The 18,767-nt window shown below is 42.0% G+C and overlaps 1 protein-coding gene across 1 annotated transcript in view; it reads right to left on the bottom strand.

The window, feature by feature from the left end:
• TGFBR2 (transforming growth factor beta receptor 2) overlaps window positions 1-15,604 on the bottom strand; it is a 60,799-nt gene extending 45,195 nt beyond the window's left edge. Inside the window, exon 1 of the mRNA XM_059469152.1 lies at window positions 15,284-15,604. Within this exon, the coding sequence (XP_059325135.1) occupies window positions 15,284-15,377 (94 nt within the window). The 5' untranslated portion in view covers window positions 15,378-15,604. The remainder of the gene's footprint in view (window positions 1-15,283) is intronic.
• Window positions 15,605-18,767: the final 3,163 nt, after the last annotated feature.

Raw genomic sequence — 18,767 nt, 5'->3', positions numbered from 1 at the left:
TAGGCAGAGATATTTGAACAGAAGTTTCTCACTCTTTTCCATGCCCAGCTCCGTAGTGAGCCTCCGCACTGGCATTCACAAGTGCACCTTTTGTGCCAGCTGTGAGTCAGGGGGTGCTTTGTGCCTCCAACCAGAACCCACATTCTTCAGGCATGATCTCAGCAAGCTGGACAGCCAGGATTGGAGCTGACAGAGCAAACTGGCTTCGGCCACAGCTCCTGAGGCCACCTTACACAAGGATGAGGTCTGCATGGCAAGAATCTCTATCTGCACAACAGAAAACTCTGTGTGTGCACTGGTTGCTGCTGAAACAAACCAGAATTTCTGTGGTGTTTTGTAACACTCCAGTACGTGTGCGGAGAAGCTGTGTGCACACAAAGGCTCACAGCTGCTCAATCAAAATAAGCATTTAAATGGATTAACCAGACAACTGTTCTTTCAAACTTGAAATCGTTACGTTACACAGCTACATAAATCAGAGGGATTTATAAATATTTGTTTTTCCAGATAAAAGGAGGATATTAGTGGGATTTTTTTAAGTGAATTCACTGCCACTATCTGTTCCTCCAGCCATTAATGAACAAACAAGAAAACAAAACAAAAACAAGGATGTTATGCATGCAAAAATTGTAGTAACAATTCTAAAATTGTTACCTGGGGATTTTGGTTTAAGCTTAATATAAAAAGACAACTTACTAATGTAAGCAGCATGAAAGACCTGATTTTATTTAGGTTTTTGAAGACCTCTGATCTTGAGAAATATTTGAGAGATCTGGAATTTAAGTTAAGGCACAGCCCATGCCTAGAGGACACTATTATGGTACTAGTTTACAATAAAATATACCGATTATGATAAGACAGAATTCTATGCAATTTCTTTCTCTAGAACTGAATATAATCCATCATTGCTAGTCTATTTGAAAAACTGTTTCCAAATAAGAAGACTCATTTAACAAGTCCACATCCTTAGCACACACACAGAGGCTCCTCTGTCAGCTACTGATGGGCAAACATGTTTATGCGGAAGCTCTGTTCAGAGCTCCTTTTTACTGTGAGAAGCCATTTTCCTTCAGGAAAATGGTGCTTATGAACCATTCTGTCCCCACACAGCAAGTTTTGAATGACAGATTCAGGAAAACAGTATTAAAAAGAAATTACTCTCTTTCATAATCCATCAGCTCAGCTAAAATAGTAAATCAGAGAAAAGTTAGACACAAATGTAATCCCCTAGGAGTAGAATCACTTTGAATAGATTTGAAGAAAAATACACATCCTTCTCAAATTCAGTAGCTTGGATGGTTATATTTGTCTCTGTCAAGTTAATGCAAAGAAGCAGAATAATAGAATTCAATACCCTGGGGACATGCTATCTTGATAGAGGCATCTAACTTCCACAACTATTAATGGGAATTATATACTGAATATTGAGAAAAGGGCATATGCATAAAACTACACACTTCTAATGATATTCAACCTTAGGAAAACTTTCTTTTTCAGACTTCTGTTGCAAAGACCCTACTGCTGTGGCACACTCTTAGTGAGTTACCAGATTTCTTGGTAAAGAACTATCTCTCTCAACAAAGCAGCATCTCCTTTGTCTGCCAGAGGTAAATTTGCTAACATATCTCCCAGGTGTTAGCTGCTCCTTTTCATGCATTTGCAAATTACTCTCCCCGTTACCTCTGAGACTGTGAATCACTAGCTGGCAATAAGACCCTGCTGAAATAAGGGCACAAAATAAGGACTCCTTCATTTCTATCTGAGGTTGAAATTTTACTGGCCTTAAAGGAAAATAAAGGCCATGACTATAACCTGCCCATTCTGAAATAAATAAGTTTTTCACCCATAAATACCTCTCTTTAATTTTCACTTAAAGGTCCTTATCTTTGCCATTATTTCTAAATCACATGCAAAGAGAATTCATTCAGTATATCATAAAACTGAGTATTTTAAGGACACTTGAATCTATATGAGTGCATGGTCCACCCACATTAAAAGAAATTAACTGTGGACGCTAAAGGACCTGCATGTAGGAACACAACACTCCTCATTCCATACAACAACACATTACTCACTGCTTGCAGCACCCAGCCCCTACCAGGGCTTGCATTACAATGTAAGGGGAAGACATTCCCACATTAGGTGCTGCTCAGCAGGAAGGGACTTGCCAATCTAAAATGTTTAGTCTACCTGCCTGAAGATATGTGAGGGACTGCAGGTCCTTACACTTCATTTATTATGAGGTAGAATATAATTGTAAATTTGAAATGTACACATCAAGTTGGATTTCCAGGGTTTTCCCCTCCCAGTTGCTTTATGTAATAGTTGTTTACTCTAAATCCACTATTTCAGTCCTCCAGCTATCTCTTCAGTAATTCTTAAGACCATAATCTTTCACCAGGACTCCAAGACAGCATATACACTTGCAAGCTTGTTTAAGAGAAACATTGCAAAGAAAGGATTTATTTAAGTCTCTATGAAACAATTCCTTCTATTGAAGTGAAAGCTTGGAAGAGGTAAGACAGAATCACAAGAGCAAGTATGCCAAGCAACAGCTCAGAACCTACCACTACCTCTCAATTTTCATCTGAATACATCAAATTTCATCCAGTTACTTCAATCATTTTTTTTCCTAACAACTAAGAAATGTGAAAAGCAAGATATAATGACACTTGATAAATTTTTAACCAGTGCAGTTCATTTCTGGCATTATGTTCCTCTGCTACTACATAATGTTCCTGCCACTGCAGGACAGAAGTTGTTTATTGTCACATATATGAGTTAAATTTAATAGGATAAGATCTTCACCAGATGCTGTGATTTTTGAGTGTTGCTATGTCAATTTATACTCATTGATGTTTAATATTTTAGAGCCATCAAGTGTTTCTGGGTATTGGTCATCATCATCCTTAATCTGGAGGGCACTTATTCAACTGTACAAATCAATAGGAGTCTGCAGGATGTCTAAGGGCTTCTATGAAATGCCTTGATCTTTTTAATCAAATGCCAAGTGGATTAATAATTACATCATGAAAATACTATTTCAACAACTGTCCTTGAGGAAGCTGTGCATAACATGGTCTAGCAGCCGAGCCACTCAGCATCCCTCAAACACCACGAGCCAGTTACATGCTTTGTTACAGTTTCTGGCAAAACTGCTCAGTGACATGGGCAGCTCATTCTCTAAACCTGTCACTTTGGCATTTCTCACAAACACTGCACTCATGTACAACACAGTTTGTTTTTAAAAGTGCTCTCATAAGCCAAAACTATTCCAAGCTTTCCCAACACAGTAATAGCTTAGACTATACCAGAGGAAAGTGTTCCATAGCAATAGAGACATTTTTTAAATTCCTTGGATGTAAAATTTTATAACTCATGCATATTTGAAATATCCCTGTACAACATTAGTTAGCAGAGCAGTTTAACTGTTTTGTTACTCCTGGAGATGCTAGTCTTAACTCTGAGAGGGATGCAAGTGATACCAGCCTGGTGGTGGAAACCTGCTGCATCAAAGATTAAAAGGTTACAAGAGCCCTATGACTCTATGGATGGTATTCCCAGTCTGGCCTTCTGAAAGTGAAGCCATTCCACCCAGCTAATTTTGCAAAGCCCTAACGTACCTGGTTATGAGTTTAACAAGCCAAACCCTGTCTTAATTTAGAGATTCACATTGGAAAGTCTATCACATGCCTTGGCCATACTCTGATAATGAAAGTATCCTGTTTGCTAAAAATGCAGCCCTTGTGTCTGGGGTGGTTTCATTCACCTACAGCTTCCATTTTTCAGAACGGATGCTTTTTCATCTTTCAAAATATCATCCCCCATGGAGTCTAAAACATCAAGTTAGCACAGCTTAAAACCCTATTTTCCACCAACTAACTGTGGCAAACTTCCACTTGAGCTCTGCTACCTACAGCTAAGCATTCTGGCAGAGCAGATTCAGCTAGGCTGCACAATCTTAACTGTGCCTTAAGGCAAATTATCCCAGTTAGTGGTGTTTATGTTATTTATGGTAACTTAACAAGGCATGGCAAAGTGCCTGCATATCTGACCAATCTAACCAACCATATCTCATATCCAGCCAGAGAACAGCAGCTGTGAGTACTATTCCTAATTCTTTAGCTCTTCCTTTATCCAAAACCACAACAATCCATCATGTTGAAAAAGCAGGAAATTATTAACATTAAACTCTCACCTGAAAATGCAAAAGAGACAGCATGATTCCAAACAAACAGTACCTCCTCCTTCCTTACCCAGTGCAGGCTAAGGACAATAGAGTAGAAATTGATGTCCTGGTAAAAGCAAACTACATCTCATTTCCAAAAGCACAGTGGAAACTTAAATCAAAATCCACTTTTTAAAGGGAAAAGTGATGATTGTATGGGCAGTCTAAGTACTCAGGCCAAGCAACAGCTTGGAAAAGCAGGTGTCAGCGCTTTCTATTTCTAGGCATGTGGTTATGATAGTGGTAAATGTGCCTTGTCATTAGCTTTCAAGAGTAAGACACTTCAAATAATTAGTGGTTTGCTTCTAGCATCTGCTACCCACCTTCACCCATGAGAAGGCCAGTAAGTTTCTGCCTTCAAACCACCAGTAGGTACATGCCTGATAGTCACACTATGAGCCACCAGAAGAAAAAAGGCTGGTTTGGGAATGTGCAAATTGGTTGAACCATGAATAATATATATGTGGACAACTGAGGGAAAAGTTAGGCCCTCAGCTGTCAAACAGAAGAAAGTCACTAAAGCTTCCATGTGCTTCACCAAGCTCCTGGCACACAGCCTCTTAACCAGAGAAAAATAGGGGAAGAAAAAAGTGCTTATATATTATTGAACTTGACAGGGTGTTTGAGACTGTTGAGAATTTCTGGATGCTCTAAAGGCTTTAATCCAGAATTTCTGTAGAGAAAGAACAGAGGTTATGACTCTCTTTGAACCTCAGTTTCCCAATAACAATAGGCAAGTGTTGAAACAATCTCTGTTCATTTCCCACAACTTCTAGAATTGTCTATAGAAACTGTAATTAACACATCATTGCATTACTTTTTCTCATATATTAAGCAACACAAGTTGAAAATGTGGAAATACTAATATAAATGACTGTACTGAAGTTTAATGGTGGCCTTGAAAATACAATGGATGAGATCATGGGAAGCTGGAAATCTGTGTTTGAGTCTCTAAAAACTAAGAGGCTTCTCATTTCCTAGTTCACTGCTTTAACCATAGGCTTAGATGCAAAAGTTGTTCTTAGATGTAAGTCACCAACAAATCTTGTCTCCCTCTCCCATATGAAATAAGGAGCCTCTAATCCTTTTCAGTCTGTACAGGATGAACTTTCATGTCTAATACAGGTACTTTGAAATTGTTTAGGGTCAAGTGCATATTTTTTTAAATAACAGGATATGCCTGATTCTTCATTCTGAACCCCAGTTCCTGAATATTGGTGATTTAGCTGGGATCACATTTTTATTTTCCTTCACAAACATTAAAATCAGAGGACATATATGTATAAGAATTCCTAGGCTGCTCCTGCACTAATAAATATTCATCATGCCAGTGTGGTGTCAGGAAAAAGTGAGAACAGCAAAGCCCCCAGCCAGCCAGAAACCTTAAGGCAAAAGTATAAAATGTGAGAAGTAAGGAATGTGTGAGCAAGAAGCTGATGGAGAAAGAAAAACAAAAAAAGGAAACACATTTTGGTTGTATTTTCTTTTCCAGAAGAGTTACTCCTCCTGCTGAATATCTTCCTATATCTATTATCCAGAGCAAAGAGAAAGCAGATATGGCTTTAGTTACAACCAGACAGTGTGGTGTTCCTGTTTACAAGCAAACTTTGGTTATGATAGCTCTGAAAGCCTCATGGCCTGGCACTGTACTTACCAGATGAGAATACTACAAATGTAATAAAAGGATCAGCTTCCCAGATTTTTGACTTAAGGCATTCCCTTGTGGTAAAGCTGGGTGAGGAAATGGAAGAATAGACTGAGGGGAAGAAGGGAAATTCAATAGCCCAGAAGCATGTATTGCTGACCTAGTTACTTTGTGAAGGCTTAAATAAAGAAGCTTACGAAGTCATGACTATTACATGGTCCCCTCTGATCTTTTCATGAGGATGAGAAATGGTTGTTTTCAGTTTAGAAAGGAAAAAAGATTCTGTATGTAGAGTGTCTCTTTGTTGTGCTGTGAACTCCCCGGAGAGAATATCAGTCACCCTGCAGGGGCTGGAATAATGAATGAATCCATCAGGGAACAGGCTTTCTTCTCCTGTGACATGCTTTGGGGGACCACCCACACACATGTCAACCCTTTTTCTGCAAAGTGCTGCCTCTAAAGCCTTCCCCTGTCTCAGCCAGCAAGGATCCTTCATCCTAGAGCCTTTCATTGATGGAGTTTAGATACTCTCAGGCTGAGGAGTGACATGACCATGGGTCTCCCACTTTCAGGGCAAAAGCTCTAACCACTGTAGGAAAAGGAGGCAAGGCAACCGTGAAAATTGGTAATAGGAGCTGTGGCGAGGTAGAAGGTACACAGCAGGGCAGCTGGCCTACTGCCACAGCACAGTCACTGCAGAATCACAGATCCCCTTGTATGCCAGAGACAAATGAGAAGGGTAATTGCTGCATGCTGGTGGGCAGGACCGATCAAAGGGAATAAAAGATCAACCAGCACCTGCAAATGACAGCTCTTCTCCATTGGTTCCTGACTGCAGATTGTTCAAAATTTTTAAAAATCTCATTAAATGTTTCCCGTTAGTGAAACACAAAGATTTACTCCTTACTTCCTGCACCCTTTCTGTAAGTTTCTCAAGAAGAATGGAACACTCTGAAATCACTACCCAGTCACGTTAAAGGAAAGCTTAAGATAGCTACAGAGCTGAGAGCAGAGCACCCCAAGTGCAGCCTGAATTTGCACAGTGGATACTAACTGCATAAAGAAGGAATATTTTAAGAGACTAGACAGGTGGAGGAAAAAAGCTGAGAAAGAAAAAAGATGTAGTTACATCTATCCTACTTCCCCAAGCATGGACTTCAGTGGCTAGAAGTTATTCACATACACTGCTGGCTGCAGTACTTTAAGGTACACCGAGTCCTGATCTAACTATGACTTCACATTTGCTCCAGCCACAGAGCTCCCAAAGCATATGGAAGTTGTTCAGGACAGCCTGGTAATGCTAAAATCAGGAGGGCAGCTAAAATGGTAAGAAATTTAATCTTCCTTTGAGAACTAAGACCTGACTTAAATTGCTGCCGAAGAGGCGCTATCCAAACCACAGATGTACTACAGCTTTATGTAACAAGTTTTCAGCAGTATCTAAGCTGCTAATTAGGCTCAGGATCAGACCAGATCAGTATCTCAAGACACACAAGAATCCTGGATAGCTGCTTCTGCTTTCTTCTCTGAAAATAACCAGAAGAGATAACCCATTACTAATCACCTGTGGTCTGCTTCAAAGTTCGGCCCCTTGTACAGCAACATTAAAGATGTGCTTATATTAGTTAGTGAGATGAAATCTACAAAATTGCCACATTATCATCCAAAAAGCCCCAGGCACCATCGAACCATGCCAACAGGTGATGTATAGGCATGATGAACTTAATCCCATTCTGAGCTGCAGAATCCATAGCAGGATTAAAACTGGAGGGAGATGGCTCACCTGCATCTCACATCTAAAATATTTAGATCCAGTAGAATTACAGGTCAACACTTGATAAATCTAACTGAAACCCCTTTTCTTGCTAAGTCAATAAATTGAGTACCAGCTCACTTATGTTCCTTCTGGGTAAAATGTTAAACAAAATTAAAAACCACATCCACATTCTGAGAAGGCATTTGTTCTTTAGTCCTCATTTCACATTCTCCATTCTTCTTCCTTATTAACTACACCAGCACAAGAAGCTTATCAGTGATGAGGGAGCTTCAGTTTTCATACATCTTAAGAAATGCACACAAGTGTTTTTAAAGGAAAGTCCTGGTCATGATGAGAAATCATCATTCTTATATATTTATCTTTTTGGGACTGCCTATCCCACATCAATTCATCTGCATCCTCCCAAATTCCCCTACCATGACTTCTCCTGGGCAAAAATCCTTAATGATACCTTACAAGAAATTTGGAAGCATTCTCCTTCTGAAATCTCCCATTCTTAATGTTCTGAGGACTTCAAAAAACTGCAGTCAAATTACTCTCTAGCTCCAAGAAAGAGAACCAGATCACTCTGGCTCCTGTAAGACTGATACCACAAAAGCCCCCTCGAGGGAATTACAGCCTCATAACATACAGTTGCCTATTATTTATTCTGTGGCCAGATTCTGCCAGCTGGTATAAATCAGGGCAGGTTCCTCGGCTTGAACAGAGGAAGCTGATTTATGCCAGCTGACAGCCTGGCTGCACGCGCTCCACTTGCACAATGCTAGTTTTTAAAGGGACCTGTTAAAGTGCCCCAGGCACGTAAGAACCACGCTCGGGTCTTTACTTGGAAAATGTTGCTCCGAGGAATAGAACTGTGAGACCTTCCTGCTGCTCTCTGGGTGTACTGTTCAGATTCACAGAAAAAAGTCTCTAAGCCCTGACAGAACCACCATGACCTTGGGAACAAATCTGCATTTTCTAATGTCCCCTGCGTAGACCAGTTTTTTTAACTGGGCTTTAATGCTGCATTAAACAAAGCCCATGGGAATACCAATGCAATGTTTTGGAAGAACTGATCAGCTGCAGAGAGGGCAGAATTGACCTTTCAAAACTTGTGTTACTGGTAACTATAAACACACGATAAAGAATGTAGTGTGACTTGCAAATCACTTGCTAAACGTATAGCTTTGGCTGCTTGATAAATCTTTCTTTTTTATCTTAAAACCTCAGGTATCTACTTAAGAGAACAGGGAAACAGCTCATTTGAGGGTGTGGGCTGAAGTGCTTGGGTACAAACAGAAGAGAGTAGGAATAGAAGACAGCTTTCTAATACCTCTGGTTTCAAATTGCCATTGGAAAGGCACAGTGTTAATCCCAGATGTCACTGCAGGGATGTAACTACTGGGTAGTCAACTGAAGCATGCTTTAAGTGTGAGGAGGCAGACTCCTCTATCTGCTCCTGAAATCTATTCATTTCAGTCCAATTTTTGCCAAAACACTGCTCTGGGTGAGCAGAGAATTGGAATCCTAGAGTCAGACTAACAGGACTGTTAATAATAAAAATTGTGGTTCCTTTGCATGACACAGATTTATGAATACAGCTTGTTATTACGATATGAAACAAAGACTAGAGGACTCAAGCCATTCAGAGCCCTTCCATTCCCACCCAACAAGGAGCAAATGAACACAAGGCTACAGGTCAACCTGAAAAACGCTGTCAGGGGAATATTTTTCCTGCCACACAAAGTGCTTCAACATTTCATACATTCTCATACACACAACAGAGTGAAACCAAAATAATTGGAGGTGTTAGATATGGGGATGTCTATATATGCATGCCCAGTGAGAGTGACAGCCCTCCAATATCCTGGGGAGAGTGGATAGGGGGAGCTGCAGTTTCAAATGTGCATTTTGTGAGTCAGGCCATGCACTTAATCCCACCTTTCTTCCACTGACCAGTGTTTAGTCTAATTATTGATTAATGATTATTTTTTTATCTTTCTATATCAGAAATTCCACTGTGGACTAGGGAAGAAACAAAAAAAAAAAAAAAAAAAAAAAAAAAGGAAATGTTTCCTGATGAAAGTTTAATGGAAACTAGTACATTTCCACAAATTGTCTCAGTTTTGACAAATCAGCATTTTCCCATGAAAAACAGTGTCAAAAACTCTCAACCAGCTGTAATTTCAACCAGATTAACTCAGGGATGAACGCCAGCAGGAAGTTCTTGCTAAATACCACTTGTTTGAGCAAGAGAAAACTATTTCTTCCTGAGACGATCTTCCCAGAGGTGAAAAGGCTTTAAAACCCATGTGAAAAAAAGGACAGGTAGTTCCAGCTGTAACAACTACAATGGCATTCACAGCAAGAGAAAGAGCAAGGAAATAGCATATTAAAAAAAAATACGCATGAACATGGACAAATCAGCAACTAGTACTTCCCCTGACACTGCTAATGTTATCATTTCTTAAAATCTAGAACAGTTGCTAAAGCTGTGGAGCAATGCAAACAAGCTGACATTAGCCTATACGAACTGCTGGGCAGGATCTTTAAAATATGCTTCAATTTCAATTCTCCTAAAATCTCTAGAAGCTAATGGACACATACAAATGATGAGCATGCTGTCACCAGGAAAAAATGGAATTAAGCAATTCCTGGTGAGATTTGTTGGTTCTAACTACTCCTCTGGATGAGATTCCATCAGGGGATGGCGTTTGAAGCAATTTGCTCTCTTTACATATCTTACCCTAAACATCTGTACACCACTAAAACCATGTTCTTTCAGGCAGTAGGATATAAAATGTTGTACTCAACAAGTGCCAGTGCTGCTGCTCTGTTGCTATGCCAGAGTACAGACATAATATGAAAAACAACTGTTGAAGATTTAGCTGGGTCACTGAGAACCCAATTCTGCAGATTTTTAGTGCCAACCCATTGCTTACAGTGGCATTTGCCCTGTCTCAGTGTGTACTCCCACTCCTTGCTGTAAAAGCAATCTATCCCCTGTAGTAAGAAGCTTCTCTGCTGTTTCTTAATACAACACCTGCCAGTGAAATTAAACTTCCAAAGGACTTTGGCTGTCAAAGCCAAGACATACTCTTTCTGATTTATTTTAGTCTATTTTGACCTTCCAGAACAAGAGTTCATAGAAAAGCACAAGTAGTTTTTCATCGCCTTTTATTTTATTCTTGAAACCATTTTATAAGGGTTTAAAAATCACTTCCCATTATCCTATGGGAAGGGAAAAAAACCCCCATAAAACAAAAAACCTCTCTAATACCAACAAAATTTAAGGCTAAAGATCAATTAAGTAACCCAAATCTCAGCACTCACTCTCTTAGACTAGAATTCAGCCAACTGTCTTTTTCATATCAGGACAGGCTCTCCACTACTTCCACTGGGAACCCCTTGTACTCTACAACATCTTTAGAGACTGGTTGATACCTCAGTCAATTTTACTGAGTTTGCAATGCTCTGGCCATACAAAATATCTAATGTTCCTGGGATGTGCCTACCTAGGTATTTCCCCTGAGTCAACAGGCTCCTCTGTGGCAAAGGAAATAACGCTGCTGTCTCCCACCTGCCTCAGGGCACCCTTTCATTCCTCTGCTTGTCAGGTGCCAGAAGGGCTGTGGGAACCATGGGCAGATCAGGGCTGTAGCAAATCAGCTGTTCCCCCTGCTAATCCTGGGACCACAGAGGTGGCTGGAAGCTCTGCCTTTCACTGTGGGCTGGACTGTGGCCATGCCAGCCAGGGTGGAGATTGCACGATCACTTTCATCAGGATCTGTCACAGCACGAGTGAGCATGTTTCATACCTAGCTGATAGAAATGCACCCTGTTATGCAAGATCCAAGAGTACCAGATTGGGCACAACCTGTTGGTTTTGCTCATTTTGGCAGTACTGGAAGTAAGGCACAGCTCTTCTGAGGTCGGAGGAGTGGCAGTGAATGTTAGCAAAGTGCATGTAGCACACACATACATTACTGAGAAAAGAGTTCCTGTGCCACAAATGCAAAAAAATAAAAACCCAAAAAACCAATAATGTATCACTTTAAAAATATCTTGCAGAGGAAATATAAGCATCGGAAACTCCAACAACGGGTGCTACAGTGATATTTGGCTCTTTTTTTTTCCCCTCAAAAGAGCAAATGCTTTCTAAAAGCCTTTAAAAAAAACTTGCAAAAACCCCCACAAACCAAACCACGAGGAATTTTCCTTCTGGTAAGAGCCTGATACCATATTTCCTCCCATGTTCAGAGTTAACCTTGTCACAATGACAACTTTTATTAGGCCCCATTATAGGATGCTACATCTTTCAAACTGTAACAATTCATCCCAGAAAGGAGAATTTCATTTTGAAGCAATGTTGTTTGACTAAATATAGGTCATATAATAGTAAGTGTTTATAAAATATGAGTGAGAAAATACTATGAATATGAAAAACTCTGAATTACTCCATTGCCCTTTTTTTTTGAAATTACTTTTGAAACTGTTTCAGGAAACCTGCTGTAACTCTGTATAACTCTACTAATGCTAATGGAACTATATTAATTTGCAGAAGTTTAAGATCTGGCTCATAATTTTTTAATAGAAACCATTCTGATATGGAATTCACCACCTGATTATTAGAGAAGCTTGTTAATGCCAATGAACTAAAAATAGCAAGTAAACAAAAGTGTTTTTCAAAGTCTTAGGTATAGAAGTCTCACAATTCAAGGATACCCCATAAATAGAAGAAAATGCAATATCATCTCTGATACATCCCTACTTCCCTCCTGAAATACCTGGAAAAATGCCAGTTTTAATGGGGGGCAGGAATGCATTTTAGACTCAATCCTGTCACAAACATGTTCCATCCCGTTACAAGATTTTGCTCTCCTACTTCCCTTTTGCAAACATCTGAAGCTCTAAATTTGATTTTCATACTATAAAATTAACTAACTCTGATATGACTTTCAAAAAAATAGACAATAATGGAAATAGAGTTTGGCTGAATAGAGATATTAAGTTCCTGATGTTCAGAGATGAACAATTATTACATGGATGATTCTAAGAAACAAATTTCTGGTATGATCACCCAAAGACAAACTACAAATTCATATTCACTTGAACACACTAACACCAATTTCTTACTTGGGCAACTGCTGTGTTGCACTGCCATTAATTGATAAAATGCTCAATAAATCATTCAAAATCATTCAAAAAAAATTACACCTTGCTCCTTTACTCTATGCAAAAAAGTCAATTACTTCTGTGTAGTACAGGACATGAGAGTATCTTTTTCAAAGGAGAAAATTCCTGTTGAACCTGTTCATGAATTTGTGGGTTTTTCCAAAATCCTTACGGGAATGTGTCATTCTTGTCTAACATTTTGCTGTGAAGAATGTTAAAATGAAATATTAGCTGGTGCTTTGTTAACTAGCCATCTGGTTAGTTACTAGGCATACCTGGGAACTGAGCTCTTCTGAGACTGATATATCTCCTTTATTTTTTTCAGCCTCACTATAGTGATGAAATATTACAAAATAAGTAGCTTTTTGTTTTCTTTTTTCTGTTTTGTTTTCCCCCAAGCATTTGGCAGCTCTAATTTTCATTCTGGTGCCAAATAACTACCGACATCCAAACCTCACACTTTCTGCTCCACAGAACTGTTGCTTTCTGATCAACTCTTCTGTCATAATAGAATTCTATGGCACAATAGAATCCTATGGTGGTTATCAAAACAGCTTTTGAAGCTATGGGATAGATTATCTGACAACAGGCCTACTCAGTTTTGGTTATTGTAGGCTGTAGATGAAGATGCGTATGAAAAATGCTGGAATTGTAACTAGTTTATGTTCTTTTTCCTCACTGGACCTATGACAAGAAAGATGAACAAACTCTTGAACCATGCCTGCCTTTAAAAATCGACCCATAGTTTGAGACTGTCTATAACTGACTGAGTGGGAAAAAACAAAGTATAATAATAAATAACACAAGATTAACAAAAGCTGAGCTTCTCCATTTAAAGTATTTTGTGATGGGAATCTGCAAAAGTTTGAGGCTGGGGGTCAAAATAAAGGCCATCACTAGTTGATTATGATTTATGATAATGAAAAATTATAGAGAAAATATGTAATATTAACAAGAAGCTACACACCTCAAATTTAATATAACTTTGAGTTGTGGGACACCATAGTCTCTTATTCTTACACTGTTCTTTTCTTCTGCCCTAAGTTTTCATGAGTAACTTTGCAGGTATGCAAAACCTGTTGACTTTGACAGGGCTGTTAATGAAGCATGAAGTTAGTCAAAACTGCACATAGCTAGAGGCAGTAGCTATTCAAGAGTTATCTACTTTATATTATTATGTTTCTGCCAAAACTTGAGATCAACTGCTGACCATGAATGGACCAGACAGGAGAATCAGAGGGCCCAGGGCAAAGTTTGTAGAAGCCCAGGTGTGCACACCTTACCTGAAGACTAAATCCAGATGTGCCATTACAAGACATCTTAGAAAGCTTCTTAATTCTTCACCAGTGTTTCAGATGCAGTTTGCTGCAATCTCTTGGTTCTCCTTTTAGGTTCACCACTTGTTCTGCAATGTGATTTAGGGCCTAACCTTGATTTTACAGATGTTAATTCACAGATGTGGGTAACTACTGGTAGGACAGAGACAGAAGGCTGCTCAGGGCAGGAATCTTGTTTTTGCAGCAGAACTTTGGCTCATAGTATATAATAAATTATGATATGAAGAATACTGCAAGTTGCAGACCCCAAAAACCTATCTAAGGATGTCTTGGTAGAAACAGGGTAAGGATTGTAAAGTGTCACTTTTAAAGTGAGCCAAACAACATGCACAGTCAGTGCCGGAGAAATGAGTGCTTTTCAGTCCAACTGCTCACAGCCACGGCTGGACTCCGCTCTTAGCAGAAACTCTCACGAAACCCAAGTGTTGGTAACCAAGTGCAGACCCGCGCAGCAGCGGGCTCTGTGGCCGCGCACAGGCCCTCCTCTGAGAGCACCCGAGGCACTCCGGCCGTGTGGCCGGGGCTGTGCAGCACACAGAGCCGGTGCCCGGCCGAGCGGCGGTGCAGCACACACACACACACAGCCGGTGCCCGGCCGAGCGGCGGTGCAGCACACACACACATACCCGGTGCCCGGCCGAGCGGCGGGGCCGGCCCGGAGGGCGCTGCCAAGGCGCCGCGGCTCCCCCGGCCCGCGCCCCGGCCCGGCCCTGCACACGGGGCCGCACCAGGTGCGGGAGCCGCCGCATCAGCTGCGGCCAGGCCCTGCAGCCCTTCCCCCGGCCACTGCAGGCAGCCCCCACATGCCCTCTCCGGGCTCCTCCGGCCCGAGCAGACCCGGCTGATTTCCTGCCAAATCCGCTCCTTTCTCCCCGCTATTCCCTCCACGGACGGACCTCAGCTTTGGCCGCGAAACCCCGAGACTCCCAGTCCTTTCTTCCCCGCTTACTCTCCCGCAGAGCCATCAACAAACACGCTCACCCCCTCCCGAAATGTTTCCAGCCTCAAAACTTTCTTAACAACCGTGTCCCCCGCCTCCCGCGGCGGACGCCTGTCCCTCGCCGCCTGCCCCCGTCCCCTCCCGCCCCGCTCCGGCCCCGGCAGCTGTCAAGCGGCACCGCGGGCCGGCGCGCACTTACCCCGGAGCAGAGCGGGGAGCGAGCTGCCCATGAGCGCCCAGAGGGAAAGGAGCAGCAGCAGCCGCCGCAGGCTCCTCGGCAGCCGGGGAGTCATCGCGGAGCCGGATCGGCGCGGCCGGCGAGCCGCGGGCGGGGCGCGGGGGCGGCGGGGAGGCCGCGGCGGCGGTGGCGGGGCTGGCGGGGAGCGGGGCTGCGCCGCTCCGCTGCTCGGGACCGCGGGTGACTCACTGAAACTTCACTTCGGCGCTGCAGGGGAAACAGGAAATCTTAAACTTCGCAAACAGCTGGGCAGGACTTTCTTACTCTTACAGTAGTTCCTTCTCCCCCTTCCCACAGTCACCCCCTCCCCTGCTCTCGCCCCTTTTCTTTCCTTTTTCTTTTTTTTTTTTTTTCCTTTTAACATGAAACCTCACCCAGTTTGGTGTCAATCATCTGCCAGAGGCCAGCCCCTCTCAGGTCTGGCTCTCCCACCACAAGCGCGCCGGGGCCAGCCCCGACGTGCAGCCCGGATGGCTGCGCCTGCCTCCCTCCGAGGCGGGGACCGGGCCCGGGCACCCGCCCGGAGCTGCACCGTGCCGTGCGGGGAGCCTCAAGGTCGACAGGAAACCGCCAGCTCGGAGGGCTACTGCTCCCTCCCTGCGAGTTGAAAAGGACCCAGTCGAGTCATTTGGGACATGGGGGCTTTGCAGAGCTCCTCCCCGCGTCCGTATCCCTGACCTTAGCGATGCTGCTGCAGCAGCTTGTTTCCTCCTCTGCAGAAGGGGTATCGAAAAGAAGGACGTAGCCTGCAGATGAACTAAAGCAGGGAGCAGGGAAGGTTGAAGTCGGGGTAACAGCAGGAAATATTCACACAGACTAACTGGGCACTCAGCTTGCAGATGTTGAAGCTGACTGGAACAACTTGCCACCTGCTGCTTGTTTCGCTCCCAAATAGGCTGGTTGTGCACTACTTTACCTCAAATGCTGTGCATGTGACACAAATGTCTCCATCCCTCTCCAAAGGAACTTCTACCAGAGATTTTGTCTTCTCTACAAGGGGAAGTTGCACCCAGGATTCAGAGAGTAGGAGCACACTGGTGATGCCAGCTTTTCATGGCCCTGTTAGAGATTGTAAGAATCATTCAGTTTTGAACCTGAATAAGGCTTGAGCTCTCTGCCAGTATAAATCCAGTCACTGCATAGACAGCAGTTGTATTGAGACCCATTTTCAGCTCACAGTCTTCCTTCCTCTCTGATTTAAATGGCTGGGCATTGATTGAAGGGTAAACTGATGTACATGGGGATAATTTGAGGACGATTGTTCCAACGTTGTTGATTCGCTTTTGTCTCAGTTACAACATTAGTTAGAGGTACAGATCTGGGTATTTCAGAAGGAGGGCTAAGCCCTCGGGGCAATATATGTAATTCATGCTCTGAATGTCCCAGATCACCTCTGTTTGAATTTGGAAATGTTTGCATAAAGAATTTAATTGGCCTATAACAGACATTAAAAAAAATAATTGTGCTTTTATGTAAATTTAGTTTTAAACACTCCCTAAATGCATATTTTCACCATGAAGTCTCAGTTTACTGTACAAACTCTCATAAACCTCTCTCCAAGAGCACTTCCCTCTCCCTCACCCTCTTTTAATATAGTCAAGATTCACTCAAACATGTGGTGGTCACCACCCTCCAGAGGTAAGAAAAGTTGCAGACTCCCCTTTGAGCATAGACTGGGGTGTTCTTATCAGTTCCTGTGCACCAGCTCTGTGCTAGAAGGTGGCTGTGTTTGCAGTATCCACTTAAACAAAAGCATTTCTCAACTCCCACAAGTATATACTGTGTGCTGTACACTGCTCTCTCCTCAGAGCTGTCAAGTTGCAGGTGCCAAAGAGTTGCAGTTTGCTTAGAAAGTTGGCTGTGTGTGCTGAACTCTCCTATTAGTTTCTGGTGACTACCTTCCAAGATGAAAAAGAAGTTTAAAAGCAAACAAGTACAGATTTAATATTACTTTTCAAACCTGTCACAATCCAGGCGTGACTTGGCAAGCCTGACACTGTCTCACTTGCATCTCTCTCCCTCACATGAGTGCTGTGGCTCTTTTCCAATATAGGCATATTCTGCCCAGTCTCTCTCATCCAGGGTCTGGCAGTAAGTGATGGAGACTGGCAGGAGATGTTGCCTTTGGGAAGGACTGTATTCGGGTTTCCAGTGGTCTCAAATCCTCGAGTGCAGCCAGGCATCCCTGCCCTTCTCTCACATGAGGTGATACAGCACCTGTTACCCAGCAAGTGAGGAGTCTACTACAGGTAGACTTCAGGAATTTGATATTTCCATGTAAGAACTGCCTTTATTTTTACAGATCATCATGCAGTGAGGATTGTGCTACAGGTGAGCCTTGAGTGTTCAGAGAACCCCAGTGAGAGATGTTACTAGAATGTTTTTGTGTGGAAGGAAATCTTACCTGGATATCCTCAGGGAAAGGGTAGTGTATCTTTGTCACCAATAGTCTGTGTGGAAGTCAAAGTAAAGCCAACTTTGGGTCACAGATTTATCCCAGACAGGCTCATTAGTGAAAACTCATATTTTGCCTTTTTGAGTACTACAAACCTCCCTTTTAGGGCCCAAATGCAGCTTAATCAGGATTCCCTGGACAACCAAAATATATGAAACAAGACCAAGCTGGTAATTTCTTTCCATTTCGTTGTTCATAGCTCCCAGTTCCCTGTTTTCAGATAGCAGTTTCTTCTAAATTGAAACTGTGAGTATTTAACCTCAGCCTGACTGAGGTAGAGGAAGAGTCCTCTTCAAAAGTGGGAGATTAATGGTGTAAATAATAATCTCCAGCCTGACAGGGTAAGGGAAGACAGCTATTTTCAGTTCCTCATTTGAAAAGGCAAAATATCAAAGTACTGAATATTGTGTTTTCTTTCTGAGCCTTGGAAGTATATACTGAGAACACAAACAATTTAGTACCTCTTGTATCTCAGGGTCTCCTAGAGAAAACATGCTAACTGCTCCTTGCTGCATGTTTTAAGTATAGCTTTTAAAACAGTCCATAAAACTACCGAGTATAAATGATCTCTGTTTGTTATTCTAACTATTTTCTAGCTTTCAGTATCTTATTTCTGTCAAGATCCCACATGAACTACAGCATTATCCTTGTAGAAAAACACTTTCAAGCTTCTACAAAACATTCATTGTTACAAAAAAGCTGTTGTTTCACTGTACTTAACATACACTCAAAAGCATTCTGCTCACAGCCACAAGCTGCTGATGTCCACAATAAAGCAATTATTTCGATTAGTTTATTAACTGCAGTGTTGCTTTATGTAACAATCCCAGAACAAGATAGTTCCCAGATGCAGAATTAAGTAAGGCCTATACAGTTGCACTAACACAACATAATATTCATGCCTGTGTAGAGCTGATATATGTGGTGTGGGGTGAGACATCTCAACTTACTTTAGCTGCCTAAAATTTAGCCTTGGTCTGAAGTTCCAGG

This window comes from Ammospiza nelsoni, chromosome 1 (assembly GCF_027579445.1).
Source record: "Ammospiza nelsoni isolate bAmmNel1 chromosome 1, bAmmNel1.pri, whole genome shotgun sequence".
NCBI classification, from domain to species: Eukaryota; Metazoa; Chordata; class Aves; order Passeriformes; family Passerellidae; genus Ammospiza; species Ammospiza nelsoni.
The sequence above is the reverse complement of the archived record's forward strand: the minus strand, read 5'-3'. Positions and strand labels throughout refer to the sequence as shown.